This window comes from Equus przewalskii, chromosome 3, assembly GCF_037783145.1.
Source record: "Equus przewalskii isolate Varuska chromosome 3, EquPr2, whole genome shotgun sequence".
In the NCBI taxonomy this organism is placed as follows: domain Eukaryota; kingdom Metazoa; phylum Chordata; class Mammalia; order Perissodactyla; family Equidae; genus Equus; species Equus przewalskii.
The window spans coordinates 117,937,016-117,951,969 of record NC_091833.1 but is presented as its reverse complement, the minus strand read 5'-3'; the positions used below and the strand labels follow the sequence as shown (position 1 = coordinate 117,951,969).

Below are 14,954 nucleotides of genomic sequence, written 5' to 3'. Positions count from 1 at the left end.
GGGCCTGATGCCCAGTGGGTGTGTGCTGGCTGGCCCAGAGCCTGAGCATGCCGGCACATTGCCAGCCCTAAGCTCTGTTCTGTAGGGCAGATCTCTAGCAGGGCCATATCACCTCCTCCAGGGAGCCTTCCCAGAGCCTAGCCTGGGCCAGCTGCCTCCTCACCTACCCCGCTCTCCCATGCCTGCCCAGCCCTTCCTGTCCCTTCTCCAGTGCAGGGACCTGTCCAAGTGGGAACCAGCAAGATCCATGCCCAGGATGAAGGAGGCAGACATCTCAGGCCTCCTTTCATGGGAGCCCAGGCAGCCCACCCTTATCTCCTTTTAGAGCCCAAGAAGGGGCTGTGGACCGACCCTGCCCCCACCCCTGGACTCCTTCCCATGCACCTCTGCCCCCTGTGCCCTCCACTGCGCATCCCTCCTGGACCAGCCCACATTTTCCTCACTGCCCCGTCCTCCCAGATTGTTCTCCCTCACTGCCCTTTGGGGGAGCCCAGCTCACCCCAGAGCTCCCAGCCAGGGGCTCTGGGAGAAGGGGCAGGCCTGAATCCGGAAGGGACTTCCAGATTTGGGTGGAAGTACAGGTCTTCCTGGGCTTTGGGGTTTCCTCCCCCACCCCCACCCCAGCTTCGCTTCCATAGCTATAGATAAGAATGGTAGTACCCACCTCACCTCTTGGGGCATTTGGAGGATGGCATGAGGATTCCTGGTCTGGAAGCTTGGGAAAGGCCGGCTTACTCTCCACCCCTAGGATCCTGTGAGGGTAGTCCAGGCCCTAAGGAGACCTGAGGGAAAGAAACCTCTAGAAGACTGCTTCCTAGTCTTCCCCGTGCCTATTAGGCCCTGGCACCCTTTCTCTGCACTCAGGATCCCCACCACCACCACATACACTGACTGGAAACGTGCCTCTAGCTCTCAGCACCGCATCGGGAAGCACCCCACCCACAGTGGGAAGGTCTGAGAGTCCATCCTCCCGCAGAGCCTCCTTCTCAATGTCCAGGATGACCCAGCCCTGGTCCCACCTCCTCTCTCGCCTCCTCGGTCACTGGGGCAGACTCCCTGCTGCCACTCAGGTCCCCAGCCCGGAATTCTGGGCAGGAGGCTGAGAGCAAGGGGCTACCCTGCCCTCCTGGGTGGGCTGGAATCCTCTCGCAGCCTGCCTCTCCTCAGACACCAGGGGGTGGCAGGTTTGGACAGCTCCCTGCAGGCAGGGTCTAGGTCTGAGGGGCCCAGGGACAGGGAGCCTGGCCTGGGGTCATCAGGCGCTGGAGGGCCATGCCTAGCCCAGCATTGCCACCAGCCTCCCAGAAGCCTTGGCTTTCCTGCACTGAGATGCCTGGTGTGTCCAGGACCAGGGGAGAGTCCTGGGGGCTTCTGTCACTGGGTCCCTCCCCCAAAGCCACCCTGGATTCTAGTCTGACCACAAGACCTTGGGCAAGTCACTTAACCTCTTCAAGCCTCGGTTTCCCCAGTAATAAAATGGAGTTTATAGCACCTTCCTCTGGGATGGTTGTGGGGTTCAGTGAAGGATGTGTGGAAAGCCCCGGGGAACAGTGGGCTGGGCACAAAGGGATGGCTAGGAAGTGGCAGGAATATTAACATCAGCCCTAAATCAGCAAGTGCTGCTAACCCTTGGCCCTACACAACAGGGAAATGGGGCAGAGCCTGCCCAGTCACGATTGGTCAGTATCAGTCACCATCAAACCTGGGGTGGAGTGGCAGCTGCCCAAGGCAGCCGGACCCGGGCACAGGGCCAGCCCTCTGAGCATTTGCAGGCCTCCTAAAAAAGTTTACCACTCGGGAAAAAATTACCTCCAGAACACTGTAGGAAGACAGCAAAATCAAGATGTGTGAAGATGTAATTAAATGTCTGCATAGCCTAACATAATTTCAATGTTATTTTTAAATTTAAAATGAGAAAACAGTTAATTATATTTGTGAACAATTTATGGGATAGATTTTTTTCTCACTTTGCAAAGTTTTTCCTCTATACTCGATGACTCCTGGACAATTTAGACAATTGTAAATTAAATGAATTTCTTGTAGCCAAAAATGTCCAAAAGCAAGACAATTAAATTTTCTTTTAACAATTTTTTACAGGAAAAAACAGTTATGAATGTGGAATGTGGTACAGATTCAGGCACTTGCTGTGCTGTCAGGTCTGGCCTCCAAAGCCAGAGGGCAGGACCTCTGACAGCTCAGGGCCGGGGGCCTCCTCCATTCCCAGGGGCGAGGCCCAGGCTCAGGTGGATGGGACGGGGGACCCAGCTTGGCCCTGCTGCTGCTCCAGGGCCCCTAATGGCTATGGGCCCTTTCTTCTCTGAGGCCTGGGGAGAATGGACCTGGAATAGACGGGCAGGTCTCCTTCCCATGAACGATAGGGTCCTTGAGGCTCACCCCAACAGCCCTCTCCCAGTCCTGTTTTCTGGGGTTCTCTGGCCTGGGCCTTCCTGGCCTTCCTCCCCCACCTCCTCCTGGAAGCATTGCAGGCTCTCCAGGCCATGCCTGGCTGCTACACATGGTCCTGGGGTAGAGGCCTCCTAGTCTCAGGCTGGATGTCCTGAGGGCCTGAGCCCAGGAAACCTACCTCCCAACCCCCCACTTCTGGGACCCCAGTCATCCACCTGCTTCTAGACCCAGAGGGCAGCAGGTTGGGCTCTGGCAAGTGTGGCCAGAGTCGCCTCCATCTGAAGGTGCAGTGGCTTTTTAGATCACAGCCCACATGGCTCAGCAGGATCCTGAGTGATGGGGGTGGGTGGGACAGCAAGGTCAGAGTGGTGACTGTGGCTAAGCCATGTGACTACCTCTGATGGAGCTCAGGTCCCAGCAGTGGGGGCCCTGGCCTCTGCTCCACCAACCCATCCTCCCTGCAAGGCGTTCAATTCCCAAATCTGACCATGTCCTCCCCTACTCAGAACTCTTCCATGGCTCCCGTGCCCTCATGAGAAAGCCAAGCATTTGGTGCCTGGGGTGACCCAGCCTTGTTCCCCACCTGTGCTCCACCCTCACCAGAAGTGTCACCATTTCTCAAACTCTCTGGGCTGTTCTGTGCCTCTGTAGCTCTGGCACCCATTATCCACAAATATCCTGCTCACTCCTCAAGGCCCAGCCTACTCAGCCAGCTCCTACGGCCCCCAGACCTACAGACCCCCAAGGGTAGGGCAGGTCTGTGGTGTCAGGGTGCCTATCTTTGCCCAACTCAGGTGCAGCCTCCAGCCCTGAGGTGCCCTGACTGTTTGGGAGCAAATAAGCACAGCAGCAGAACCCAGAGCCTCACATGTGTTTTAAAGTTTTGGGGTGAGATTAACCTCCAGCGACTGCTCTGTGCTGGCCTGGAATCCGCCCCTCCCCAGTCTCAGAGGCAGGGGAAGCTCTGAGAGGTTCGCTGACTCCTGCAAAAGGACCCCAGACTCTGCTCTGAAAATGTGTGAAGGTGGGGGCTGGGGAGTGCCGCTGTCTAGGAAGGCTGCCTGGAGGAGGTGGCTCTGGGTGGGCCTCGGAGGAAACAAGCCCCTCCAGGACTCTTGGGGCATGGGGAGGGCATGCAGCGGGGGCACTTTAGGTCCTGCGCGCCTACCCCAGCTCCCAGTGCAGAGTCCAGAGAACAGGAAGAGCCAAGAATGGCTGGGAAGCTGCCCCTCCGTGGTGCTGTCAGCCCCCACCCCCAGCCCTGGTGGTCTGCGGTGTCCACCTCTGACCAGGACCCTTCTTCCAGGCTCCCTGAGCCATTTGCGGCCCTCTGGGGGTGTGGTCTGCCCTGCCTGTGGTCCTTGCTGGGCCAGGACCCTCCCTGGCCCCTCTGCCCGCCTGCAGGACCCTGAGGACAAGGGCCTGCCACTGCGTGCGGCTGCTCTGGGGGCCCTGTCCGGACGTGGAGGACGCGCCACAGCGGGTCGCCAGTGAGACGACCCCTGCAGGCAGCGCTGCCGCTGTCCTCAACTCGGACACGACCCTGGCCGCCAGGCCACGCAGAGAGGAGGCGGGACGGAGCGCCCCCTGGTGGCGATCAGGGGCTGCAGCAGGGACCCTGAGGGAGCCGGCCCTGGGCCGCAGGAGGGAGGGGGGAGCGTCCCCCAACCCTGCCCCTCCAACTTGGCCTCCTGGGGTGATATTGTCCCATCATCTTCATCAGCAGCATGATGCTAACAGTCTTTCTCCTCTTGTGCGCTCCCCACCCTGCCCCAGGGCCACACAGTTAGCTGGTGTGTGTAGCTGCCCGCCTGGGGTGCCCAGGGGAGGTGAACCAGCCTGAGGACAGGCTGGCTGTACTCGGGAATGTTTGTGGGGACACAAGAGCCACCAGTGGGGGCGGGCAGCAGGGGCACCTCCAAAGGCCAAGGGGTGTGGGGTTGGGCAGGGGGCCCTCTGGACTGAGCTGAGCCTGCAGTGGGAGGGAGCCCATTAGGTGGGGCTTTCCTCTCTCACCACCCCAGTGCCACCTCCCAGAGGTCAGGCAGGGCAACTCTCTCTGCCCAGAGCCTCCTGGGCCCCTTGGATATATTGAGCTCCAACCCAGGCCCTCCATCCTTTGACCTGGTGGCCTGCCTGGTGGGGGTCTGGAGGCTGCATCTGGGTCCTGAGTACCTCTGGGGGGCCCAGCCAGGCCTAGGGACCCTGCCTTTTACCAGAAGCTTGAGGGTGTTGGAGATCACTGACAGCCTCCCCCCAGGCCTGTGCATGGCCCAGAGAGAGTGGTGAGGCAGGCACTTCAGACCCAGGTGTGCCCGGTGCCTGGCAGCCCCCCAGCCTTCCTCCAGCTGCCGCTGGGGGAGTACTGATGCTCTGAGGCTGTGGAGCTCTGTCTCCAGAGCGGCCTTCCCCAGCAGTGGTCCTCCAGGCACGGCCAGCGGGGCCAGTGCTTCCCAGCACTCCTCACGTCACAGGGCGGTCTGCTTCTGCCTCTTGTGTGACCCTCCTAAAAGCATGCAACTTGGCTGTGCCACCTGCTAACCTCCATGAGCCTCAGTTTCCCCATCTATGACACGGGGATCCTGCTCCCTTGAAGGATTGTCATGGAGAGTAGAGGGACAGGTTTCAGAAAACAGTAGCAGGAAGGATGGCGATGATGGTGATGAGGGGGACACTGAGGCTCAGGAAGGCTGACCTGCTCTAGGCTTGCAAGGGCTGATTCCAAATCTGGAGATCTTGGCCCACTCCCTGCCCCCACCCCCGGGGTCTTCCACCCCGGAACCCCTGCTATGGGTAGGCAGCAGCCCATTCCTTCTAGCTCCTTCCTGAGAGGGAAACTCTGCCTTCAACTAACCCCTCCCTACCCCTAGGTCCTGGCTCTGCCCTTGGGGTGGGGATAGCCCTGTAGAGGGGCAGAGTGACCACACGTCCCTGGTGTAGCATGGACAGTCCTGTGACTCAGGAAATTCCTCATTCCTCAACAAATGGGACAGCTGGTCATCCTCACTGGGGCCTCCAACGGTCCCAGGCCTTCCTGCGTTACAGCTCAGGGCAGGGCTGCCTCCCCACAGCACTGCACAGAGGCAGGCTAAGGCTGGCTCGGCGGGCTTCCCAGGACCAGGCCACATCCAGAGCTCCCCCTGTCTCCCTGAGGCCCAGGATACCTCCTCTGGAGGGAGGCTCTGTCTGTGCCAAGGATGGGCAGACCCTCTTTCCTAGGTCTCTACTCCCTCTCCCACCCCGACTTGGGTGAGAAGGGCCACCACGTCTCAAGTCTGGAAGGTGACAACTGTGGGTGCCTGTGAGGAGAGGAAGGGGGACCCTGCAGGACAGCTTCATGGGAGCTCCAGCTGACATGACATTCCCAGACAGCTGACATTCCAGCAGGGGCTGCTGTCCAGCCAGTGGCACAGGCTGCAGCCATCCACAGTGGCGGGAGGAGCTCTGTCCAGGTGGGCTGGAGGATGGGGCCCAGCCTTCGACCCGGGGCTGCTCAGAGCGGGCCCCCACATTCTGAAACACTTTCTCACCTACCAGAAAGAAAGTGGGTATGGCGGCCAGTGGGGCCTCTTGCAGCCTCTTGCAGCCATGCCCCCATTCTCTGGCCCCCCAGCACCCACCTCCCAGGGACTGGGCACCAAGTCCCAAGGGCTCAGCCTCCAAGAGCAGAGGAAGGCCTGTTGCCATGGCAACCTCAGCTCAAGGCCTGCCCTCCTGGATTCTCTCTAGGGCACACCAGAAGGCAGCCCCAGATGGGTGGGTGGCATAGGACCAGGACCACTAAGGTGGGGAGGGCCCCAAGGTGGGGTGTCCAACAGCACGCCCTGTTAAACATATGCACAGGCCAGGGGTCTGAGCCGAGGACACGTGAGAAGAGGGGCTGGGCAGGTGGCCGGGCAGTGGGGAGACTAGAACCCTTGTGGGGAGTGGGATGGGGTGGGAGGTGGCCACCCCTCTCCTGGGGCCTGGTGGGAGGCCAAGTCCTACCCTTCAGTTGTCCCAAGAGTTCAGAAGGCCCCAGCTTCCTAGGGGAGAATGCAGGTTTGCAAGAACACCCAGACAGAGAAAAAGGAGTCTGTATCCACGTAAGAAATAAGAGCGTCTGCAATTCTTAAATAGATTTATGGAAATGGTTTCGAATTACAGCATTTAGAAAATAAAAATAATCTCAATACATATTATTCCCTCCATTATATACTTTTTTCCCCCCACAGAAGCCATTTTTGTGCACATGTATTCCACTGTTAAATAGTAATTGGATTTTATCCTATAAAAGAAGCAGTAGGTGTGTCATCTCTCTAAAAATAAAACTGCATCGTCATTGCAACGTGAAGCCTGAGATTTAAGCCTGAGGAGGTGTCCGTGCTGGGGCCCTCAGCCTGGGTCCTGGGCTGCTCCACAGTCTGTGGAGGTGCGCTGGGGTCCCAGGGAGTGCAGAGGGAAGGGGGTATTGGCAGCCCAATGGGTGACGTCCGATGGTCCTCCGCCGCCCAGGGAGCCCTGGCCTAAGGACCCGGTAAACGTCTGCCTGTGGGTCTCAATGCTGTGTGGGCAGCCACCTGCTCCCCATCTGCAGGTGGCCAGTGGTGAGCAGACATCACCAGGGGCACCCCTGCTTGCCCAGAGGACCCCTGGGTCTGCTTCTGCATTTTCCCCTCTGAGAAGAAATGAGATGCATGCTGTTTAGCCAAGGTCCTGGGAGGAGTGGGGAGGGGACAGCACTGGGGAAGGAGGTGGGCAGCTGTGGGCTCAGGGCCCTGGAGAGACAAGGTCGCCCGGGCTTCCTGGCTCAGCAAGCACACGGGAAGCCCTGCAGTACGCTATGCTGGGGCCTGGTCCCTCTCCCCTAGGTGCCTACCATCTGCCCTGGGTTTAGCCCCAGGTGCCAAGGCTGCCTGGAGCTCAGACAACCACCCGACTTCCCCCATTAAGAGCGGGCGCTGAGCAGGCCTTCTGCCATGGCTGAGCCTCGAGGCAGCAACTCAGTGGGTCAGGGGCGCAGGCGGGAGAAGAGCCCAACCCCCAGGCAGCCACCTGGCACACCCCTGGGTACTCCCCTGGGCAAAGCGGACCTCCTGTTGGCCCCTGAGGCTGGCCTGGGGTCCCCATGGGTGGGGAGGCCGGGGTGGGTGGGATGGAGGCGCTGGATGCTCTGGAAGTCTGGGCGGCCTGCAGCGCCTGCGTTGGCGGTGGCAGCAGCTCGATGAAATGCACTGAAAACTCTCCAGCAGCCGCGGCCTGGATGGAGGAGGCAGGGAGCACGGCCCTCGGTGCCTCCTTCCTGGGAGTCCACAGGCCCTGGCGGTCTTGGGGAGTGTCTGGGCGCTGTGTCAGATGCCCGCCTTGTCGCTGTAGAAGGGTGTGACGTGAAACATATAGCAGTGCGTGCACACGCGGACCGGCTTCACCTGCCCATAGCGGGGCAGCGGCGCCGAGTGTGAGGAGCAGCGGGAGCAGAAGATCTGGAATGCAAGGAGTGGGCAGTGGGGACAGTGAGCCAGGGAGAAGGTCCTCAACAGCCCCCTCTCCATGTCTCACCCCTCCCTGACCATGGCCCCCATAGGGATGGCCCGGGGAGGACAGTGTCAGAGCCCTGAGCGCCGCCTGGCCTTCCTGCACATCCCTCCCACCCAGACCAGGCTGGGAGTTAGTGGGCAAGATCTGCTGGCTCCCTATGTGGGTCTGGGACCTTTAGAAAAGCCTGGGGCAAGTCTTGGCCCCAGGAGGCCAGGCTTGTGGAGGGGATCCTGGCACCACACCAAGGCTGCTCTCCTATTCAGACTCTCTGGCCTTCCTTGTCTCCACCTCTGAAGCAGTGGGGGCCGAGCACGGCACCATCTGGACCCAGTGGGCTGAGTGCCCGGAGTCCACGCCCTGTGCCAAGTCAGAGCAGGGCCCGGGGCTCAGAGGCCTCGCCAGCCTCTTGGGGCGTCAGTCCTGACTTCCAGACCCTCGTGCTGTGTCTGTGGATGGCCCCGGGACACCCTGCACCACCGCATCCCACCTACCTTCCCACAGCTGCGGCAGTGGTGCTTCCGGCGGATGACGGTGAAGGGTGCTTTGCATGCCGTGCAGAAGCCACAGGCCTCATCTGGGACCCACTCGGGCGGGTCTGTGACAACGACAGTGGGGGACACATCAGCCAGAGGGAGCCACACAGCCCCCGCTCTCCTCTACAGTTCTCCTCTAGACTCCTTTTCCTGACTGTGGTTCTAGGAAGGTGACAGCATCACAGGGACGAGCCAGCCTTCTCAGCTATCATCAGTGCCCAGCTTCAGCCTGTGTCTTGCCCCAGACCAGGCCACCTGCACTCAGGACACCGGTGGCGAGTGTCCAACCTCTCCCGAGCTTCTGGCCAGCACTCAGCCTGGCAGGGCCCTTGGCATAGGTGGGGGCTTAAAATGAAGAAACCACCCCCGGAGAAGTTCTCAGGTTCTCGGAGGGCCCTGCTCCTCCTGACACCTGTGCAGCCCAGGCCAGGACCAGGGGCCTCCTCCTCCTTCCCCAGGGCACGTGGGGCCCGTCCTATCTCACTTGTCAAGGTGCTCACTAGTGGAAGCCTCTGGCACGTTTGCTCTGGAATTCGGGAGGTGCATCAGCACAGGGAGAAGCTGGCTTGCAGGGCAAGACAGGCAATTCCACCCATCGTGGGCACTGAGATGCCCAAATGTGCCCAGCCCTGAGGCCAGGACTGACACCCAGAGGGGGAAAGAGACACCTGGGATCTCTCCCTCGGGCCACAGAGCGCCCTCAGAGGTCTCCAGTCCACCTTCACACAACCCCCAGACCTGACTCCAAGCCCTGCGCCCTCAGGTCTCGCCTCCAAATGGAATTCAGCAAGGCTGCCTGTCCACGCAGGGTCTCCCCGCCTCCTTCTCACCCTCCTCCTCACCTACCGTACTCCCACCGAGCTGCTCCTCCTCCTGCCTGCATGGACCCCGCAACTGCCTCCCACCCAACTCTCCTGGCTTCCATTCTGAACCCCATCAACCCATTCCCACACTGCAGGAAGACCATCTCTCACGCTTGCCACCACCTGTGTAAAATCCTGCACTGGCTCCAGTGAAGCCCTGGACCGCAGCACAGCCGCTGGAGGTCAGCCCCTCGCCTGGGGAGGACTGTGAGGGTCCTGAGGACTTCCTGGGCCTGGCACCCCCTCCTCTGGCCAGGGCCCAGGCCTTGCCACGGGGGACAACTTCCAGGAGGGGGTTGTGTTGACAGCCCAGGAAGGTCATGGCCCCTGGCTGTGTGCTGGGCAAGTCCAGACCTCACAGTGCGTGACACTCATTCCTTCGAGAGCAGAGGGGTTCTGAGTTCCTGTGACAAGCGCTTTCACAGAAAGGTAGAGAAGACTGAGGCTCAGGTTGCTTAGGAAGCTGGGAGCCTGTGCTGCTCCTGACTCCTCCCCCAGCCTCTGTCGCCCGCAGGGGACAGTGGTGAAGCTGGCCTCAGTGTGTGCCCCGGTCACCGAGGAGCATTGAGGGAGGGCCTGAGCTGGGGACCAGTAGAGGCCAGCCCAGCCAGCCAGGCACACTGGGAGTGGTGTGACCTCTGGCCTGTCACAGGGTCAACTTCAGCTTTCTTCTCGGCTCTGGTCACATTCGACACCTGGTCAGGCCTATCTGCCACCACCCATCTCAGCGCCTCTCCCAGGCCTTTAGCCCCTCCAGCCCAAGTCTTGGGCTGCCCCCTTCCCATAGATGTGCTGCCAGAGCCCGCAACCTGCCTGGATACTCCCTCTCTGACTGCCAAGCCAATGGGCCTCCAGTCGGCCAACCTCCAGGCTAGTGGGGGAGCAGGGTCTGCAGCCCCCCGTGAGGAAGGCTCCTTGTGACTCTGGCAGGTAGCTCCCCGGATGCCACCATGTGAGGCCTTTCCTGTGGTGGAGGTGAATGCTGGGGGTAGGTGTGTGCCAGTGCCCTGGGACCAGCGACCCCTAGCTGCAGCCAAAGGCCTGGACCCTCTGGGGAGGGGCCCCCCACTGGAGGATCACTGCCTTCCTGTGGTCCAGGGCAGAGAGATGGAAACGTCCAGACAGGGTCCTGCTGCTCTTTGCTCATGCAGCATGTTGGCCCCTCGCCCAGAGCACCCCACTCACCTTCTAAGTCACCGTCGTGGGTCTTGGTTGCAAGCTCAGAGGATGACAGTGTCTCCTGGCACAGGGCGCAGTCCTCCAAGGCTGCATTCCGCAGGGTCTGGGTGACTGGAAGAGGAAGGGCAGGCGCTGGGTCAATGAAGCATCACCTGTCCCTGCTGGGTGTGCCTGGGTACTGTCAGCAGGGGCTCTGCTCCCTGAAACCCGCTCAACCATCCCTTGACATCTGTAGGTTGGGTGTTGACTGCGGCCGCAGGCCTTTCCCCCTAAACGCCCTGAGGTGTGCAGCTGCTCCTGCCCTGGGCCCTGCGCTGTCTGTGTGAGGTCAGGTGCCCCTGGACTGTGACTCCCGAGGCAGGCAGGGGACTAGGCCTAGACATGGCCGAGGGGCCCACCATCCTTGCTTGTAGAACGGGTCTACCTCACCTGCCTTTTCTGAACCATAATGTTCCAGAAGGTAGCCCTGCCTAGAATTCCCTGACGGACAGGGGCATGCAGCCTGGTGGTGCGGGTATGGGGAGGCAGAGCTGGGTCGGCACACAGGATAGGCTCTATTCCTCCTCCCTACCCGTGAGGACAGGCCCTGTAGGCTGGTGTGGGCTCCAGGGCCAGGGCCAGCTGCTCCGTGTGCCCAGACATCCTTGAGCAGAAGCCCTTGTGATGAGGGACATCTCACCCAGAACAGATGCCTCAGGCCAGCACGAGGGGTGGATGAACAGAGGTTGGGCCTCCTCCCCATGCCGTGTGATTGGGTGCATGCACATGTGTGAGTGCATGTGAGTGTGTGTGCAAGAGAGCAGACATATGTGCCTGTGATATGTTGAGTGCATGTAAATACATGAGGCAGGTCATATTTGGCCACAGGTCATAGATGACCACCCCTGCATTGAGAGGTAAGGCCTACCCCCCCTCCTTGACTCTGGGCTGGCCTCTGACTGCTTTGGCAGACAGAATTCGGTAGAAGTGACACTGCCACATCTGGGTCTCTCTCTGAGAGGAAGAGCACCATGCCTCCCAGCCTGTCAGCGCTAGGAAGTCAGGTCGCCTTGCAGGAGCGTGTCAGTGGGAGAGGAGCAGGTGCTGCATGCTTGGGCGTGTGTCTGGGGTCGTGACCCACCTGCAAAGCTGCAGGGGGTGGTGCCACTTCTCTGGGCAGGTGGCCTCTCAGGGCGCTTCCAGGGTCTATGTCATGCTCCCTTTGGTCCTCCAGCAGGTAGCCTGGCACTGCTGGGTGGTTTCCACTTGGAACATGGCAGGTCATATAGGAGGTGGGTGGCTGTGGAGAGGCCATATTTGTCCAGGGCTGGGAGCCCAGGTTTCTGCAGGACCCACTTCCTGGGGACAGTGACGCGACAGTCCCTGTCCTGAGCTGGCACTCACCCTTCTTTAACTTTTCCTTGTCATCCGTTTCCGGCTTGGTGGCCATGACCTCAAAGAGGGTCTTGAGAATGCTTCTCAGATCACTGGCATAGTTCGTCTGCAGCTGGTCAGCCACACCTGGGGAGGAGGCCGAGGGGGTCAGGCTGATCAGCGCGGAGGGCTGGCTGGTGAAACCCGACCAGAGCTCATGACCGGAGACCAACACGTCCTCAGGTTGGTCAGGGCAAGAGGCCGCCCGGCCCTGGGAGACAATTCCTGCAGGACAGCACTGTCTGAACCCCTCACCATAGGCGGGGGATGGAAGGGCAGCAGGAGGCCAGGAGGGGGGACCTCACTGCACACTTTTTATAGTTTTGAACCACATGAATGCATTCATTATTTAAAGGGAAATGTTAAAAAGACACTTTTTTGTTCACTCCCCTCTCTGAATTCCCTGGGAGATAGAACAGTTATCTTTGCCCTCACCTTGCCGCTGTGCAACCATCCCCAAAGGAGAAAGGAAAAAAAAGTGCAATAAAATCCCACCGCAAATTGAACAGAACCTCCCTGCGTGGGCAGCTGAGGGGCCAATGGAGCAGAAGCGGGTTCCTTCTTCTGCAGCTCGGGACCCTGGGGAATAAGTAAGCCCTCCTCTTTACTGCACACATGGCCTCATCGTGGGCTTAGGATGATGAAATGACACAGTAGGGGAGCCCCCAGACAGGGCTGGGCATGAGGGGGCTCCTCAGACCTGGCACCACCAGCGCCCAAACGTCACTGGACATCAGCTAGCACCACTCACACCCTGACATCAGCAGGGCGCTGCCCCTGCCCGGCATCAGCCGCCCCCCTAAAGTACAGCCCTCATGTGTCTGCAAGCCCACACCCTGCCCCAGGGCCCACACCCCACCCCAGGCCCAGAACTGGCACCTGAAATACAGACAAATAGGCGGTGGATCAGGTCATGGCTGCCGTGGAACCTGGACCGGATCTTCTCTCTTGTGGCTGCAGGGACCGCATCCGGCCCGGTCTTGTCTGAGGAGCTGGAACCAGCCGTGGAGCCGCTGCACAGAGAAGGAAATACAGGGTACATGGGGTGGGAGCTTGGCAAGGGGCTTCTGGAGCCTGAAAGCCAGTGAGTGAAGACAAAAGTCTGTGTGCCCTGGAGGCTCCCGTTCCTCCAGCTGAGCTACCCCGACTTTCCTAGAACCTAAGTTTAGGATGTCGTCAAGTCGCACCGCCACCTAAAGAGTGGCACAGCAGGGCTTCTGACCCAGTGCCCCCTTCGGCTACCTTTGATCTCCTCTGCCCTGAGGCACCACTCCCAACTCCTGCCGTCTCCTGGTGTCGACTCTCAAGCTCAGGCCGCCCCTTCTTGCGTGCCTGGTTTAACACTATCTACTGACTTCCTCTGTGGAAGATCCAACTCACCTACTTATATGCTCTGCAGTGGGCTGAATGGGGGCCCCCCAAAAGACACGTCCACATCCTAACCCCTGGGACCTGCATACGTGACCTTATTTGGAAAAAGGGTCTTTGCTGCTGTAATCAGGTGAAGGATCTCAAGAGGAAAAGATCATCTTGGATTATCTGGTGGCCCTAATCCAATGACAAATGTCCTTATAAGAGATGGGAGAGAAGACACAGACACACGGGGGAGAGGAGGATGCTGTGAGAAGATGGCAGAGATTGGAGTGATGCGGCCACAAGCCAAGGGACGCCTGGAGCCACCAGCACCTGGAAGAGGCAGGAAGGAGCCTCCCCAGAGCCTCCAGAGGGAGTGTGGCCCTGCTGGCCTCCAGACTGTGAGAGGATTAATTTCTGTTGTTTCAAGTTCCCAGTGTGGTACCTTGTTACTAAGACACGCTCCTTCCCACCACCACACACGTCCCTCCTCACTTCCCAGCAGCATCACCTCCGCCCAGTGCAGAAGGAGCCTGGGCTGGAAGAGCCAGAGTTTCATGGGTTCCCTTTCTTCAGTTGAGTGTGTATGTAGGGGCAAGGGGGTGTGCATGAATGTGCGTTTTATTGGCAAACCCTGACATAATGAATATTCGTTTATGAATATTTGCTGTTTCATTGGAACATGGAGGTGCCCCAGGAGGCTGGGAGTGGAGCTGGGCGTGCCAGCCAATGGGACTTGCTGCTCTCCTGGGACCCTGCTGATGATCCACAGCTCTCCCTGCTGGGCCGCCGGGTTTCCAGAGACAAAGCCCCCGACTTTCAGCCTGAGAGTGTGGGCCCGGCTGGCCCCACCCTGGGAGCTGAGTAAGGAAAGGGGGTGGGTGTCCAGGGTGTCAACTTCCATTCAATAGCCCCAGTCTCAGTGGACAGCCTCATTCCAAAGATTTGAAAGTAGAGACTCAAAAAATACGTGTACACAAGTGTTAGGAGAAGCACTCTTTGTGATAGTCAGAAGATGGAAACAACCCAAATATCCATCAGCAGATGAATGGATAAACAAAATGTGGTATATCCATACAATGGAATATTATTCAGCCATAAAAAGGAATAGAATTGACACATGCCACAACATGGATGAACCTGGAGGACATTCTGCTCAGTGAAATAAGCCAGACACAAAAGGACAAACACTGTATGATTCCACTTATGTGAGGTACTTAGAGTTGTCAGATCCATAGAGACAGAAAGTAGAATGGTGGTTTTCAGGGGTTGGGGGAAGGAGAAATGTGGAGTTAATGTTAAATGGGTAGAGTTTTAGTTTGGGAAGATGAAAAAGTCCTGTAAATGGATAGTGGTGATGGTTACATGACACTGTGAATGTACATAATGCCACTGAATTGTACACTTTAAAATGGTTAAAATAATAAATTTTATGTTATATAGAATTTACCTAAATAAAAAGGTGGAAAAAAATGATTTAGGGCAAAGGGAGAGCAGAAGAAAAGGAGCTGAGGAGGTCTGTATGGCAAAGAGGGCTGGATTGGCTTGGCATCTGATACCAAAGGTTAAGAGTGAATACACGCTAAAAACCGCTGAATTGTCCACTGTGAAAGGGTGAAATTTACAGTATATATACTATATATCAACAAAGCTGTTATTTCAGAAAACCAATTATATTTAGATATAGTAG

General features: G+C 58.7%; 1 protein-coding gene across 5 annotated transcripts in view; it reads right to left on the bottom strand.

Annotated features, from left to right (window-relative positions):
• Positions 1–6,509: 6,509 nt before the first annotated feature.
• ZFYVE28 (zinc finger FYVE-type containing 28) overlaps positions 6,510–14,954 on the bottom strand; it is a 121,341-nt gene continuing 112,896 nt past the window's right edge. For all 5 annotated transcript variants that reach the window (XR_011538815.1, XR_011538814.1, XM_070615207.1 and 2 more), the window contains 5 exons: positions 12,791–12,924; positions 11,882–11,998; positions 10,505–10,609; positions 8,415–8,518; positions 6,510–7,868 (listed from right to left, as the gene is read on the bottom strand). Coding sequence is in view for 3 of the 5 variants with exons in the window: in XM_070615207.1 (XP_070471308.1) it covers positions 7,737–7,868; positions 8,415–8,518; positions 10,505–10,609; positions 11,882–11,998; positions 12,791–12,924 (592 nt within the window). In the remaining 2 variants the exon portion in view is untranslated. The remainder of the gene's footprint in view (positions 7,869–8,414; positions 8,519–10,504; positions 10,610–11,881; positions 11,999–12,790; positions 12,925–14,954) is intronic.